The 15,692-nt window shown below is 31.2% G+C and overlaps 1 protein-coding gene across 1 annotated transcript in view; it reads left to right on the top strand.

Annotated features, from left to right (window-relative positions):
• Positions 1-15,692, top strand: part of LOC127711888 (protein phosphatase 1G-like) — a 37,972-nt gene that overhangs the window by 1,915 nt on the left and 20,365 nt on the right. Inside the window, exon 2 of the mRNA XM_052218052.1 lies at positions 15,565-15,634. Within this exon, the coding sequence (XP_052074012.1) occupies positions 15,565-15,634 (70 nt within the window). The remainder of the gene's footprint in view (positions 1-15,564; positions 15,635-15,692) is intronic.

Genomic DNA, 15,692 nt, shown 5'->3' with positions numbered 1-15,692 from the left:
AAAACTTATGTAAACTGCAGCTGGTGTCACTAGTTGGACAGGAACTAATTGCTTTTCTAGATCCCATATGATCACCCTACAGTTTAATTATAGTTGGGGTAGGTGTGGCTAAGTGTTTAGATTTTTGTGTAATATATGTGAAATTTAGGTGCTGTAAGAAAGTTTTGCCAGTCCTTTCACCTATTTGCCAGATCTACTTTTTAATAAAAATAAAAAGTAGTTTCCAGATTTAAGATATACCCCAAAACCTTGAGGTTTATAGGGTGGTTTATAATGACGGAGACCACATTCAACTTAAATTTACAAATAATTCTGCAACATCAAGTAAATAAATGACAATGTTATACTGCACTTGCCAATAAGACATGTACAACTATCTTAATTATAAGCATCTAGAACAATTAGACCAAAACAAAGAAAGTGTCAAGCTGCATTGACGTAAAAAACGGATATGTGTATTCACTCATCAACTAAAATGAAAAAAATAATATAAACTGTTTTCGTTTAATTCAATTTACATAAATCTGGGTTTAGTTGTCCCTTATCAGAACTTTTGGTTTCCGATGCTTTCAAACTACATATCATGTCATAATTGATTTGGCCTTTCACTTTTTCCAACTGATTTCGTTTTTGACGGAACCCCGTGTTTATCGCTCTAGCAATGTTCTCATTATGGTACGCAAACACGCCCGTGCGTTCAATGGCCGCTTCCTAAAATCACTAGCTGAGTCTTGTTATCATCATAACTTTCCCTCAGCTATCAAAAAGACGCTGAAAACATGCTTCTATTCAATATTTTTACCGGACATTTACTTTCATTTTAATTCATTGTATGTTATGATAAATCCTGAGCAATTCGAAAAAATATGACAGCATGTCACACACTAATTGGATAAAAGCCGAGAAGATCGAAATGTTTTCATAAACACGTGTACCTTTTGAGCAACGGAAAATTCCAACAAGGACCCATTACAGCTACTTAATGCAGTGCTCTATTTTTAGAACGAAAGGACATTTCCAATTATAAATATTATAAAAATAGATTTACGTGACGACTGTAATCAAGTAAGGGTAAATAACGCAAACGATAGCGAATAAAAGCGTTAAGAACCCATGTTTTTATACGCCCGTTTACGGGACATATTATGGTATACCTCTGTCCGTCCGTCCGTCTGTCCGTCCGTCGTAAACATGTCGGACATTTACTCAAAAATGCTTTAAACAATTTGCATAAAACTTTGGTGAATTGTTTATATCTATTGACGTGAGCTCTCTTTCGTTTTTTTAAAAATTTAGATTTTACTTTTCTGAGTTATGGGGTTTTATTCATTAAAAAAAGGGGGATTTTCCAGTTTTTGGACAATAATTCAAGAATGCTTACACCAACTTGCAAGAAATTGTGGTGAATTGTTTATATCTATTGACATGAGCTCCCTTTCAATTTTTATAAATTTTAGATTTTACGTTTCCGAGTTACAGGGTTTTATTCATGAAAAAAGGGGGGATTTTCCAGTTTTCGGACAAAAACTCAAAAATGCTTTCAGCAATTCTTATGAAACTTTGGTGAATTGTTTGTATGTATTGATGTAAGCTCCCTTTAGAATTTTATAAATTTTACATTTTACATTTCTGAGTTATGGGGTTTTATTCATTTAAAAAAGGGGTGATTTTCCAGTTTTCGGACAATAACTCAAAAATGCTGTCACCAATTCTCTTGAAACTTTGGTGAATTGTTTATATCTATTGATGTAAGCTCCCTTTTTATTTTCATAAATTTCTAATATGACATTGAGAATTAATTGAACTTTATTTGTTTATAGTCTGACAACAGATTAACTAAATATTGCACAACAGCAAGAAATCTTTAATTGAATATAAATTCAATTCATATAACCAATTTCAAGATCTTTAACTACATTTATTCAGAAACCTATAATATGTCAAATATTTTATTACAATCCAAATTCGGACCTGAATCAAGCTTGAATATTGTGTCCATTTTTGCCCCAACTGTTCAACGTTGGACCTCCGCGGGCGTATCTAGCTGCGCTCAGCGAAGCAGTTTATTGGCATATAATTGGGTTTTCCTTTGAAATAATTGGTTTATTGAACCCTGCAATGGGCAATTGCATTGGGTTTTTAATTATTTTTATTGCGTGATCACGCAAATATGCAGCTTATCTGGAGCTCTGATAGATCCATGTAACAATAAGTCATAAGTAAATTCTATAGATACCATAACATTCAGAACTCATAATGATACCATACACACATACAGCATGATTCAGTGTTTTCAATAAGTTTTTGAATAAGAGGAAGAAAAATAAAATTAGCAGGCAATCATGAGGGCTGTACGGCCCGAACCGAGTGTCGTGGTCTCTCAAATCAAGAGCTTCTTCAATATACATACAAATTGATGTTAGTTCTTTTTCAGAAGTAGGATTTAAAATCTTGATAAAATTTTCATCCAAATTATTTGAATTTATATCATTGATTTTATATTTAGATCTAATTTTGTTATAGAGGCAAATTCAAATTTCACTTAAATTTCCACTAGGCAAAAACATAGATGACACCCACCCATAGTTGAGTTTGAAGTGTCTTCCCTGGGTCCCATGTATGTTTTTTTGGAACAGCCCTAAAACACAATTAAAAATTATTTAACACAAAACCTTTAAAAAGAATGCAAACATGATTTTGGGCGAACTGGACCTGAATTCTGTTTTGTCTTGTGGCATGAAAATTTACCTAAAATTCTGGTAATGGCAGACAGAAAGCGATAAGGTGGATCAGTAATCAGTGTTCTCCCCAGGCCCTTAAAGGACCGCGGGCCCGCGATGTATAATTTTTGACCGTGGTGGTATCGGTCTTACCGCGATGTATAATTTTTTACCGTGGTGCTAAAATTTTCAGTAAAAAAAATCGTAAATCGGTAAAGTTTTAAGCGATTTGTTAATTCTTTTCCGTGCGGTATAAAATTCCAGGTGAAATTTGACCAGTTCAAACCAGTTTACCCAGATTGTTGACACCACGTGATCGATTTACCTTATGAGGTTAACCTTGTTGATTGGATTTAATCGATGTAATTAACACTTGTTACATTATTCTTTTGTGTTTTAATTAGGAGTTCATAATTTATGATCACTGGTAACTATTTTATGGCTTCACTCACAACCCAAGCGCTGACCTGTGACAAGACTGCAAATACTTTGTACACAAACAGTGTGAACCCGATAGTTGCACACACGCCTGTACATTTTTTGTACATAATAAAGTTGGCTCATTAGTATAGTATAATATGTCTGATTAAACCATGGCCAAAATTTTCTTTAATTATGACATAGTGCATGATATTTGGTTTCAAACTATAGTATCTGTGAAGGGGACAGACATATGTACATATCACATGACCCAGTTAGTTCACGTAGAATATGTTTATTTGCAATTAATTGCAATCTATTCTATTTAATAAATAGAATGTATGACTGTACCTTCAAACTGGATATCTATATCCACAATTAATGAATAACAGAAGTAATCTTGCAAATTTTATCCATAAGCACATGTTAAATCTATTTATATCTACTTCCTGTCATTTAGGCGGGAAAAATAAGGAGACTTTGTTGTTGACATTGAATATGGTTACTTATAGACCTAAGATAAATTTATAGATTTAGAAATTCTTTTTAAATGGATCATGACAAATAAAGATTTAGATTTCAGTGCAGCATTAAGTCTGTATCAATGTTTGATTATCACCAAAGACAAGAAAGGATAATATCTACATGAAATCTATGGCAAAATGTTTTTAAATTTTTGAAAAATTTCTTTTTTTTTTAAATTTAAGATAGAAACTGGTTCAAACAATAAATCAGTATTTGTTCTTGTTATTTTATATCTCCTTGTGACAAGAATCCTTTCACATACAACAACTTTCTTTCTAGAAACTATAAAGTTTTTTTTAAATTGAACATTTTTGGTCTCCTTTGAATGATATTTTATTTTTATTGATCATGGATTTGATAAAAGATTTGATTACTTTAAATTTAGATGAATATTTTGTAATGAATCATGTTTTATTTATTTAAAAAAAATATTAAAGTATACAAACTGTTTATTGATTTACTTCTTTTTTTACCAATAATTTTCTGACTCAATGTCTACATAACACAGTACCACAGTGTTAAAACAAAACAAGAGACATACTGCAGTAACTAGAAATATATCAAAGCGACGTGACACGATACAACTGATTGTATGAATCATTTCACCAAGCTGTCCACACACGTTACCCTGGTGCTATCCAAAAATCCTGGGGAGAACACTGGTAATCCGGCTCAGCATTTTGGTCTTGTCAAAAGCAGGGTTGAAATTGATATTACATAAACATGTTTCTCCTAATATGCATTTAATTTGACGCTGGATGGTTAGCAGCCATCCATCTGGCATCATCATCATCAATTTACAGTGATCAAAATTATTTCTATTTCATGATAATGGTTTTGGCACAAAGGTCTGGAAACGGTCATATTTGCCAGTCATGTCCTAAGCTGCAAGCTATTAGTCCTAAACGAAAAATTGGGATTTAGGACAAATTTTATTTTTTTACAGAAATGATTTTGGTCATTTCATTGAGATCGGGTTTCTTAATTGCCATTTTGCACTTGTTTTAGTTTTAAAATCCCTTTCCTGTTATAAAACTGCCACTCCAGTATAGTTTGATAATCCTAAGGGCCCTCCTAATAACTATATCAAGCCTCCGGGAAATATTGGCTAATGATCGCTAATCACTTTTTATACGACCGCAAAAAAAATTTTGTGGTCGTATATTGGTATGACGTTGGCGTCGTCGTCGTCCGAAGACGCATTAGTTTTCGCACTCTAACTTAAGTTTAAGTGAATGGATCTCTATGAAATTTTACCATAAGGTTCAATACCACAAAAGGAAGGTGGGGATTGATTTTGGGGGTTATGGTACCAACAGTTAAGGAATTAGGGGCCAAAAATAAGCATTTTCTAGTTTCCAGACAATAACTGTGGAACGGTGTATGGATCTCTCTGAAATTATACTACAAGTTTTAATACCACAAAGGGATGGTTAGGATTTGCTTTGGGGGGTTATTGCTCAAACCGTTTAAGAATAAGGGGCAAAAATGGGGGAAAAACAAGGTTGTCCTCATTAATGGACAAATACTTAAGTACAAAACATAATTTAAAGCAGTGTAAGGGAGATAAATCAAATACATCATTGAAATTATCTCCCTTACACTGCTTTTAAATTATGTATAAAGTAATGGTTAATGAACAATTAAGATAATTTAAAACAGTGTAAGGGAGGTAATCCAAATACAACGTTTTGGTTACTTCCCTTACACTGCTTTTAAATTATGTTTAAAGAAATGCATATTTATAAAGGAAGACCAGTATGGCGCGTTAGATTTGTAAAATCTTTGACCACATTTATTTATTTGTTATGCCAATTCTAACCGTGTATTTAGAATTTTAATTTTGGGTCCAGTTTTCAAATTGGTCTACATTAAGGTCCAAAGGGTCCAAAATTAAACTTTGTTTGATTTCAACAAGAATTGAATATATGGGGTTCTTTGATATGCTGAATCTAAACATGTATTTAGATTTTAGATTTTTGGCCCAGTTTTCAAGTTGGTTCAAATTGGGGTCCAAAATCAAACTTTGTTTGATTTCAACAAAAATTACATATATGGGGTTCTTTGATATGCTGAATCTTACCATGTATTTAGATTTTTTATTTGTGGGCCCGCTATCAAATTGGTTCATATTGAGGTCAAAAGGGTCCAAAATTAAACTTTGTTTGATTTCATCAAAAATTGAATTATTGGGGTTCTTTGATATGCCAAATCTAACCGTGTATTTAGATTTTTAATTTTGGGTCCCGTTTTTTAAATTGGTCTACATTAAGGTCCAAAGGGTCCAAAATTAAACTTAGTTTGATTTTAACAAAAATTGAATTCTTGGGGTACTTTGATATGCTGAATCTTAACATGTGTTTAGATTTTTGATTATGGGCCCAGTTTTCAAGTTGGTCCAAGTTGGGGTCCAAAATTAAACTTTGTTTGATTTCAACAAAAATTGAATATATGGGGTTCTTTGATATGCTGAATCTAAACATGTATTTAGATTTTTGATTTTTGGCCCAGTTTTCAAGTTGGTCCAAATTGGGGTCCAAAATTAAACTTTGTTTGATTTCAACAAAAATTGAATATATGGGGTTCTTTGATATGCTGAATCTTACCATGTATTTAGATTTTTTATTTGTGGACCCCGCTATCAAATTGGTTCATATTGAGGTCAAAAGGGTCCAAAATTAAACTTTGTTTGATTTCATCAAAAATTGAATTATTGGGGTTCTTTGATATGCCAAATCTAACCGTGTATTTAGATTTTTAATTTTGGGTCTGGTTTTTTAAATTGGTCTACATTAAGGTCCAAAGGGTCCAAAATTAAACTTAGTTTGATTTTAACAAAAATTGGATTCTTGGGGTTCTTTGATATGCTGAATCTAAACATGTGTTTAGATTTTTGATTATGGGCCCAGTTTTCAAGTTGGTCCAAGTTGGGGTCCAAAATTAAACTTTGTTTGATTTCAACAAGAATTGAATATATGGGGTTCTTTGATATGCTGAATCTAAACATGTATTTAGATTTTAGATTTTTGGCCCAGTTTTCAAGTTGGTTCAAATTGGGGTCCAAAATCAAACTTTGTTTGATTTCAACAAAAATTACATATATGGGGTTCTTTGATATGCTGAATCTTACCATGTATTTAGATTTTTTATTTGTGGGCCCGCTATCAAATTGGTTCATATTGAGGTCAAAAGGGTCCAAAATTAAACTTTGTTTGATTTCATCAAAAATTGAATTATTGGGGTTCTTTGATATGCCAAATCTAACCGTGTATTTAGATTTTTAATTTTGGGTCCCGTTTTTTAAATTGGTCTACATTAAGGTCCAAAGGGTCCAAAATTAAACTTAGTTTGATTTTAACAAAAATTGAATTCTTGGGGTACTTTGATATGCTGAATCTTAACATGTGTTTAGATTTTTGATTATGGGCCCAGTTTTCAAGTTGGTCCAAGTTGGGGTCCAAAATTAAACTTTGTTTGATTTCAACAAAAATTGAATATATGGGGTTCTTTGATATGCTGAATCTAAACATGTATTTAGATTTTTGATTTTTGGCCCAGTTTTCAAGTTGGTCCAAATTGGGGTCCAAAATTAAACTTTGTTTGATTTCAACAAAAATTGAATATATGGGGTTCTTTGATATGCTGAATCTTACCATGTATTTAGATTTTTTATTTGTGGACCCCGCTATCAAATTGGTTCATATTGAGGTCAAAAGGGTCCAAAATTAAACTTTGTTTGATTTCATCAAAAATTGAATTATTGGGGTTCTTTGATATGCCAAATCTAACCGTGTATTTAGATTTTTAATTTTGGGTCTGGTTTTTTAAATTGGTCTACATTAAGGTCCAAAGGGTCCAAAATTAAACTTAGTTTGATTTTAACAAAAATTGGATTCTTGGGGTTCTTTGATATGCTGAATCTAAACATGTGTTTAGATTTTTGATTATGGGCCCAGTTTTCAAGTTGGTCCAAGTTGGGGTCCAAAATTAAACTTTGTTTGATTTCAACAAGAATTGAATATATGGGGTTCTTTGATATGCTGAATCTAAACATGTATTTAGATTTTAGATTTTTGGCCCAGTTTTCAAGTTGGTTCAAATTGGGGTCCAAAATCAAACTTTGTTTGATTTCAACAAAAATTACATATATGGGGTTCTTTGATATGCTGAATCTTACCATGTATTTAGATTTTTTATTTGTGGGCCCGCTATCAAATTGGTTCATATTGAGGTCAAAAGGGTCCAAAATTAAACTTTGTTTGATTTCATCAAAAATTGAATTATTGGGGTTCTTTGATATGCCAAATCTAACCGTGTATTTAGATTTTTAATTTTGGGTCCCGTTTTTTAAATTGGTCTACATTAAGGTCCAAAGGGTCCAAAATTAAACTTAGTTTGATTTTAACAAAAATTGAATTCTTGGGGTACTTTGATATGCTGAATCTTAACATGTGTTTAGATTTTTGATTATGGGCCCAGTTTTCAAGTTGGTCCAAGTTGGGGTCCAAAATTAAACTTTGTTTGATTTCAACAAAAATTGAATATATGGGGTTCTTTGATATGCTGAATCTAAACATGTATTTAGATTTTTGATTTTTGGCCCAGTTTTCAAGTTGGTCCAAATTGGGGTCCAAAATTAAACTTTGTTTGATTTCAACAAAAATTGAATATATGGGGTTCTTTGATATGCTGAATCTTACCATGTATTTAGATTTTTTATTTGTGGACCCCGCTATCAAATTGGTTCATATTGAGGTCAAAAGGGTCCAAAATTAAACTTTGTTTGATTTCATCAAAAATTGAATTATTGGGGTTCTTTGATATGCCAAATCTAACCGTGTATTTAGATTTTTAATTTTGGGTCTGGTTTTTTAAATTGGTCTACATTAAGGTCCAAAGGGTCCAAAATTAAACTTAGTTTGATTTTAACAAAAATTGGATTCTTGGGGTTCTTTGATATGCTGAATCTAAACATGTGTTTAGATTTTTGATTATGGGCCCAGTTTTCAAGTTGGTCCAAGTTGGGGTCCAAAATTAAACTTTGTTTGATTTCAACAAGAATTGAATATATGGGGTTCTTTGATATGCTGAATCTAAACATGTATTTAGATTTTAGATTTTTGGCCCAGTTTTCAAGTTGGTTCAAATTGGGGTCCAAAATCAAACTTTGTTTGATTTCAACAAAAATTACATATATGGGGTTCTTTGATATGCTGAATCTTACCATGTATTTAGATTTTTTATTTGTGGGCCCGCTATCAAATTGGTTCATATTGAGGTCAAAAGGGTCCAAAATTAAACTTTGTTTGATTTCATCAAAAATTGAATTATTGGGGTTCTTTGATATGCCAAATCTAACCGTGTATTTAGATTTTTAATTTTGGGTCCCGTTTTTTAAATTGGTCTACATTAAGGTCCAAAGGGTCCAAAATTAAACTTAGTTTGATTTTAACAAAAATTGGATTCTTGGGGTTCTTTGATATGCTGAATCTAAACATGTGTTTAGATTTTTGATTATGGGCCCAGTTTTCAAGTTGGTCCAAGTTGGGGTCCAAAATTAAACTTTGTTTGATTTCAACAAGAATTGAATATATGGGGTTCTTTGATATGCTGAATCTAAACATGTATTTAGATTTTAGATTTTTGGCCCAGTTTTCAAGTTGGTCCAAATTGGGGTCCAAAATCAAACTTTGTTTGATTTCAACAAAAATTACATATATGGGGTTCTTTGATATGCTGAATCTTACCATGTATTTAGATTTTTTATTTGTGGGCCCACTATCAAATTGGTTCATATTGAGGTCAAAAGGGTCCAAAATTAAACTTTGTTTGATTTCATCAAAAATTGAATTATTGGGGTTCTTTGATATGCCAAATCTAACCGTGTATTTAGATTTTTAATTTTGGGTCCCGTTTTTTAAATTGGTCTACATTAAGGTCCAAAGGGTCCAAAATTAAACTTAGTTTGATTTTAACAAAAATTGAATTCTTGGGGTACTTTGATATGCTGAATCTTAACATGTGTTTAGATTTTTGATTATGGGCCCAGCTTTCAAGTTGGTCCAAGTTGGGGTCCAAAATTAAACTTTGTTTGATTTCAACAAGAATTGAATATATGGGGTTCTTTGATATGCTGAATCTAAACATGTATTTAGATTTTAGATTTTTGGCCCAGTTTTCAAGTTGGTCCAAATTGGGGTCCAAAATTAAACTTTGTTTGATTTCAACAAAAATTGAATATATGGGGTTCTTTGATATGCTGAATCTTACCATGTATTTAGATTTTTTATTTGTGGGCCCGCTATCAAATTGGTTCATATTGAGGTCAAAAGGGTCCAAAATTAAACTTTATTTGATTTCATCAAAAATTGAATTATTGGGGTTCTTTGATATGCCAAATCTAACCGTGTATTTAGATTTTTAATTTTGGGTCCCGTTTTTTAAATTGGTCTACATTAAGGTCCAAAGGGTCCAAAATTAAACTTAGTTTGATTTTAACAAAAATTGGATTCTTGGGGTTCTTTGATATGCTGAATCTAAACATGTGTTTAGATTTTTGATTATGGGCCCAGTTTTCAAGTTGGTCCAAGTTGGGGTCCAAAATTAAACTTTGTTTGATTTCAACAAGAATTGAATATATGGGGTTCTTTGATATGCTGAATCTAAACATGTATTTAGATTTTAGATTTTTGGCCCAGTTTTCAAGTTGGTCCAAATTGGGGTCCAAAATCAAACTTTGTTTGATTTCAACAAAAATTACATATATGGGGTTCTTTGATATGCTGAATCTTACCATGTATTTAGATTTTTTATTTGTGGGCCCGCTATCAAATTGGTTCATATTGAGGTCAAAAGGGTCCAAAATTAAACTTTGTTTGATTTCATCAAAAATTGAATTATTAGGGTTCTTTGATATGCCAAATCTAACCGTGTATTTAGATTTTTAATTTTGGGTCCCGTTTTTTAAATTGGTCTACATTAAGGTCCAAAGGGTCCAAAATTAAACTTAGTTTGATTTTAACAAAAATTGAATTCTTGGGGTACTTTGATATGCTGAATCTTAACATGTGTTTAGATTTTTGATTATGGGCCCAGTTTTCAAGTTGGTCCAAGTTGGGGTCCAAAATTAAACTTTGTTTGATTTCAACAAAAATTGAATATATGGGGTTCTTTGATATGCTGAATCTAAACATGTATTTAGATTTTAGATTTTTGGCCCAGTTTTCAAGTTGGTCCAAATTGGGGTCCAAAATTAAACTTTGTTTGATTTCAACAAAAATTGAATATATGGGGTTCTTTGATATGCTGAATCTTACCATGTATTTAGATTTTTTATTTGTGGGCCCGCTATCAAATTGGTTCATATTGAGGTCAAAAGGGTCCAAAATTAAACTTTATTTGATTTCATCAAAAATTGAATTATTGGGGTTCTTTGATATGCCAAATCTAACCGTGTTTTTAGATTTTTAATTTTGGGTCCCGTTTTTTTAAATTGGTCGATCTACATTAAGGTCCAAAGGGTCCAAAATTAAACTTAGTTTGATTTTAACAAAAATTGAATTCTTGGGGTACTTTGATATGCTGAATCTAAACATGTGTTTAGATTTTTGATTATGGGACCAGTTTTCAAGTTTGTCCAAGTTGGGGTCCAAAATTAAACTTTGTTTGATTTCAACAAAAATTGAATATATGGGGTTCTTTGATATGCTGAATCTAACCATGTATTTTGATTTTGGACATTGGACCATAATAGGTAAATTAAAAAAATTGAAGTTCTTAGACCGCATTCTTTCTGTGTCAAAAACCTATGCTGTGTCAAATATTTAATCACAATCCAAATTCAGAGCTGTATCAAGCTTGAATGTTGTGTCCATACTTGCCCCAACTGTTCAGGGTTCGACCTCTGCTTTCGTATCAAGCTGTGCCCAGCGAAGCATTTTATTACCTGTGTTTTTAATTTACACCTGACAATGATCACAAGCTCAGAACTAATATCATAAAGAAATTAAAATTCCATGACAACTGTATTCATTATTTAATTACTTTTCAGCAAAGACAATCAATAATTCTGTTTTGAAAATTAAAACTTAATTTAATTTACGTAGAAAAAAGTAATTTTTCACGAGTAACACATGCTTTATTTACTATGTAATACGCATGTGTGAAATTGGCTTCAGCAGATAGGACACTTAATCGTAAAATGCAAAATGATTTCATGCTTAATTAAACAAGTGCAACTAATATCTATCATATTCAAACACTTTCAAAGGTAATAAAATTTAAAGCCTGGTGATTTCCTGTCAATTTGATAAACAAAACGAATCCCGGAAATGAATCCGGAATTAATCGTACTTTAGAATTGTCGCAAACTTCCGGTTTAAATTTCGTCTAAAATCGAAAGAAACGTTAGCGATGTCTGAGAAACTAACCATTTTGAGTCATTAAAATCATTTCAAATTTAAACTGTTGCCTTCCCTAAACTATTCTTGAATGTTTTGAGTAAAATGGTAAGAAAATTCATGGAGTAAATGCGTTGAAACAGCCAATACAAGTTCGTTGATGCTATGGATCTAGTGACAATTTGAACAAGGGCACCAACTTTTAAGACATCTCAAAATGACCGAAATTGTATGAAAAAATTTCCGGATCCTTATTTTGGCAGGAAACAAGTTAACTTTTACCATGTCAACTCGTACCACTTCAAAATCGTACAACAAAAAAGTCCCAATTTACAAAATGTATGAATTGTAAAATATATACATGTAAAATTTCAATATAATTTCAACATTCTCTGGATTCATGTATTGAATTTGACCTGAATTCATTTATGGACTACCTTAATTAGTGACTTTGGTTTATTACATTGTTCTTTTATTCCCACTCTAAAATAACATTAGTTTAACATTAATCTTTTAATTGGGTGATTACGTCTAACAAGACAAAACAATATTTTATTTAAGTTTCACCTCTTACAAAACATTTACATATTATTACAGCTTCACACACATAACAAGAGCCACTCTAAAAAGAGTTATAAGAGACTATAAAAATTATATATATATTCATATATATAAACAAGTCTAAATTGAAAACAATTCATATATATATATATAATTTTTATAGTCTCTAATAACTCTTTTTATATGAATATACACACACATAAAATATAAAACATAAAGCATAATAAAAATAAAAATATACATTTTAAGAATATAATAAACATTTTCTTTTCAATAAAATATCATAGCAGATTTTGGCAGTGTAAAAGTAAACATTTTCATCACTAAATAAAAATACAAATTTATCGTCAACAATCTATTGAACTGTGATATAATTCATGATCAACTTTTAAAGCCAATTATTACATTTTGATTGGTGTTATAAAATTTAACAGCTTGTGATTTATGGTAAAGTCTGTAATTTTGATAATATGTCATTTTTTATGCCCCCTCCGCTGCAGAGGGGTTATTAAGTTTTACCCTTATCCATCTGTATGTCCATTTGTATGTTCTCTAACTTAAGTTTGCCTCAACCAAATGTTATGATATACACAATGCTTATTACCACAAAACACAGGTCAAGTTTGAATTTGAGTAGCGTCATTTTTACCGTTCAAAAGTTATGCCCCTTTAAAAATGGAAAAAATGCTGAAGTTTTTGTTTCCGTTCTCTACATATAAAAGTTTGCCGCAACCAAATATTATGAATCATATACACAATTCTTATTACCACAAAACTCGGATCAAGGTTGAATTTTGGCGATGCCACTTTTACTGTTCTTGAGTTATGTCCTTCTATAAGGGTCTCTAAAAACACAGCAAAGGATCTCCTTTGTGCACAAAGGAGCACAATGTAACACAAAGGACTGAAAAGGAGTGTAATAAGAGCACAAAGGACCTGCAATTGGATTTTTTGCATGGAAATGATGTAATTTCTGTAGAAAAATGTAAACAACAAAAAAAAAATATTTTGAAAATCATGATAATTGCGATTTCTAGTATGTACGACTTGGTGTAATCACCGGTAACGGATCGGAACCAACTTTATATCTGGTTAATGTCATAGCATATGTTTTTGAATTTATATATAGTAATTAAATAATCAGTACTTCAGAAATATCAATAAACACTTTTTTTATCAACATTTATTCTAGACAAAAACAAAGTATCTATCAAATTTTTCTTACTTTATGAACCTATCAGGTTTACGAGGAAAGTGTTTGACAAGACACAAAAAGGGTCAGTATGGCAATTCTTAGGCTATGAAATTGACATGCATTTTATCATCCGTATTTCAGAAACGTCAATATGTACTTTGTTTTATTCTTGATTAAAACAAAGTATCTACCAAAATTTTCTTACTTAACGAATCTTAAATTGCTATGAGAAAGGAAAAGTATACACCTGATGCAATAAAAAATGGACCTTTCATACTGTCTTTTGGTTATTTGTGTCGTTGGCATTTGTGGTTGTTTCTTGTTGACATACAACCATCATCTAAATTTGTTTATTTTATTAGCCTGATAAATGAAAAATTACAATTTGAAATGAAAATTGAGTATAAAAAAAATTAGTTCTTTTAACGAGTAGTGTATGAAATATACAATCTGCTATTTGTGTTTTAACATATTTCATACATAAATAAATAAAGTAAGTAATTTTAACCGTCGCAATTAAAAATGTATTTTTGTTCTATAAAAGAACTTTCTCATTCTATATTTCTTGTACAATTTTGAGTACATTGGTTTCTACTTTCCCCTTTTTATCTCAATAAACGATGTGTTTGATCACCCCTTGTGTGATCTATATTAATTTTGCATACGTCTGAAGTATCTTTTTGTTTTATTTTCAAATATTAAGAACAAATAATTGTATCTGCAATAGTTTCCTTGTTTTTAAAGACTGCTTTATTAACACTGATAATAAATTGTAAAGAATTCCTCATTGTTAATGCCAAGCGCAATGAAGTCCTCATATTATTTGTGGAATTGAAATTTTGACAAACAACGTTCGCTTTTTTTTCCTGTTTAATGTCAAGCATTTATCTTCGATAATTGATAATCTAAAAAATGCCGTAATCTTAGGCATATCTGTACCGATTTTTGAACACGGTTTCGTAAATCTTCAATTTAGCGATTTAACGCTAGTTTTTAATAAAAATAAATATTTTTCTCGTATGAAATGACTTTTTTCCCCATTATATACACATTAAAAGTCCTTTGTGGTCCTTTGTGCACAAAGGGGGTCCTTTGCGGTGTTTTTAGAGACCGCTTCTATAACGTTATATGCAAGCTGGGGCATTATCTGTGTGCCATGGACACATTCTCCATTTATTTGTTGATAATTATGTTGATGAATATGTTGAAAATAAAACACAAAATATGGCGTGTGTGTGTATGTACTTGATCACATTTTGATAATATGTGATATCTTTTTTAATTTTATTCATTGATGAAATAATAATAATAATAATTCTTTATTTAAAGAGGGTTACACAGTAAGCTATATAAAGTTATGTCTGTCCATGACAGATTAGAGTCAATTCTACATGTAACACCTAAAAGTTTTTCTATTGATGATTTGTGAAGAATATTATTCTCAAAAGTAAGAACTGGTTCTGCTTGATGGAAACACAGCCTTTGTCTTGTACCTATAACCCTAAATTTAGCTTTATCCGAATTTATGAACATGTTATTTTCATGACACCATTTTTCAACACATTGGAGATCATCTTGTACTTTTAATTGCATATCAGCAATACTCTTTCCTGACGTATGCATAGTATAGAGCTTGACATATTGTCTATTGTTGAAGAGTGTATGTTGACCTCTAGACGTCCTGATTTTCTGTCTTTGGGAAAGCCAGGCCATCAGTGTTTAGTTCTACTTCTTATTTTTGTAGGATGCACATAATTGTTTACTTGAGTTTGATGAACATACAGCTTTGTTTGCAGTTTATGATGGACATGGAGGTATGTACACCTTAATGTATCAAATTTGTTATTATTATTGAATTTAAGAAAAAAATCC

The sequence above is a fragment of the Mytilus californianus genome, unplaced genomic scaffold, assembly GCF_021869535.1.
Source record: "Mytilus californianus isolate M0D057914Y unplaced genomic scaffold, xbMytCali1.0.p SCAF_1, whole genome shotgun sequence".
Classification (NCBI taxonomy): domain Eukaryota; kingdom Metazoa; phylum Mollusca; class Bivalvia; order Mytilida; family Mytilidae; genus Mytilus; species Mytilus californianus.
This window is presented reverse-complemented; position numbering and strand designations above follow the sequence as displayed.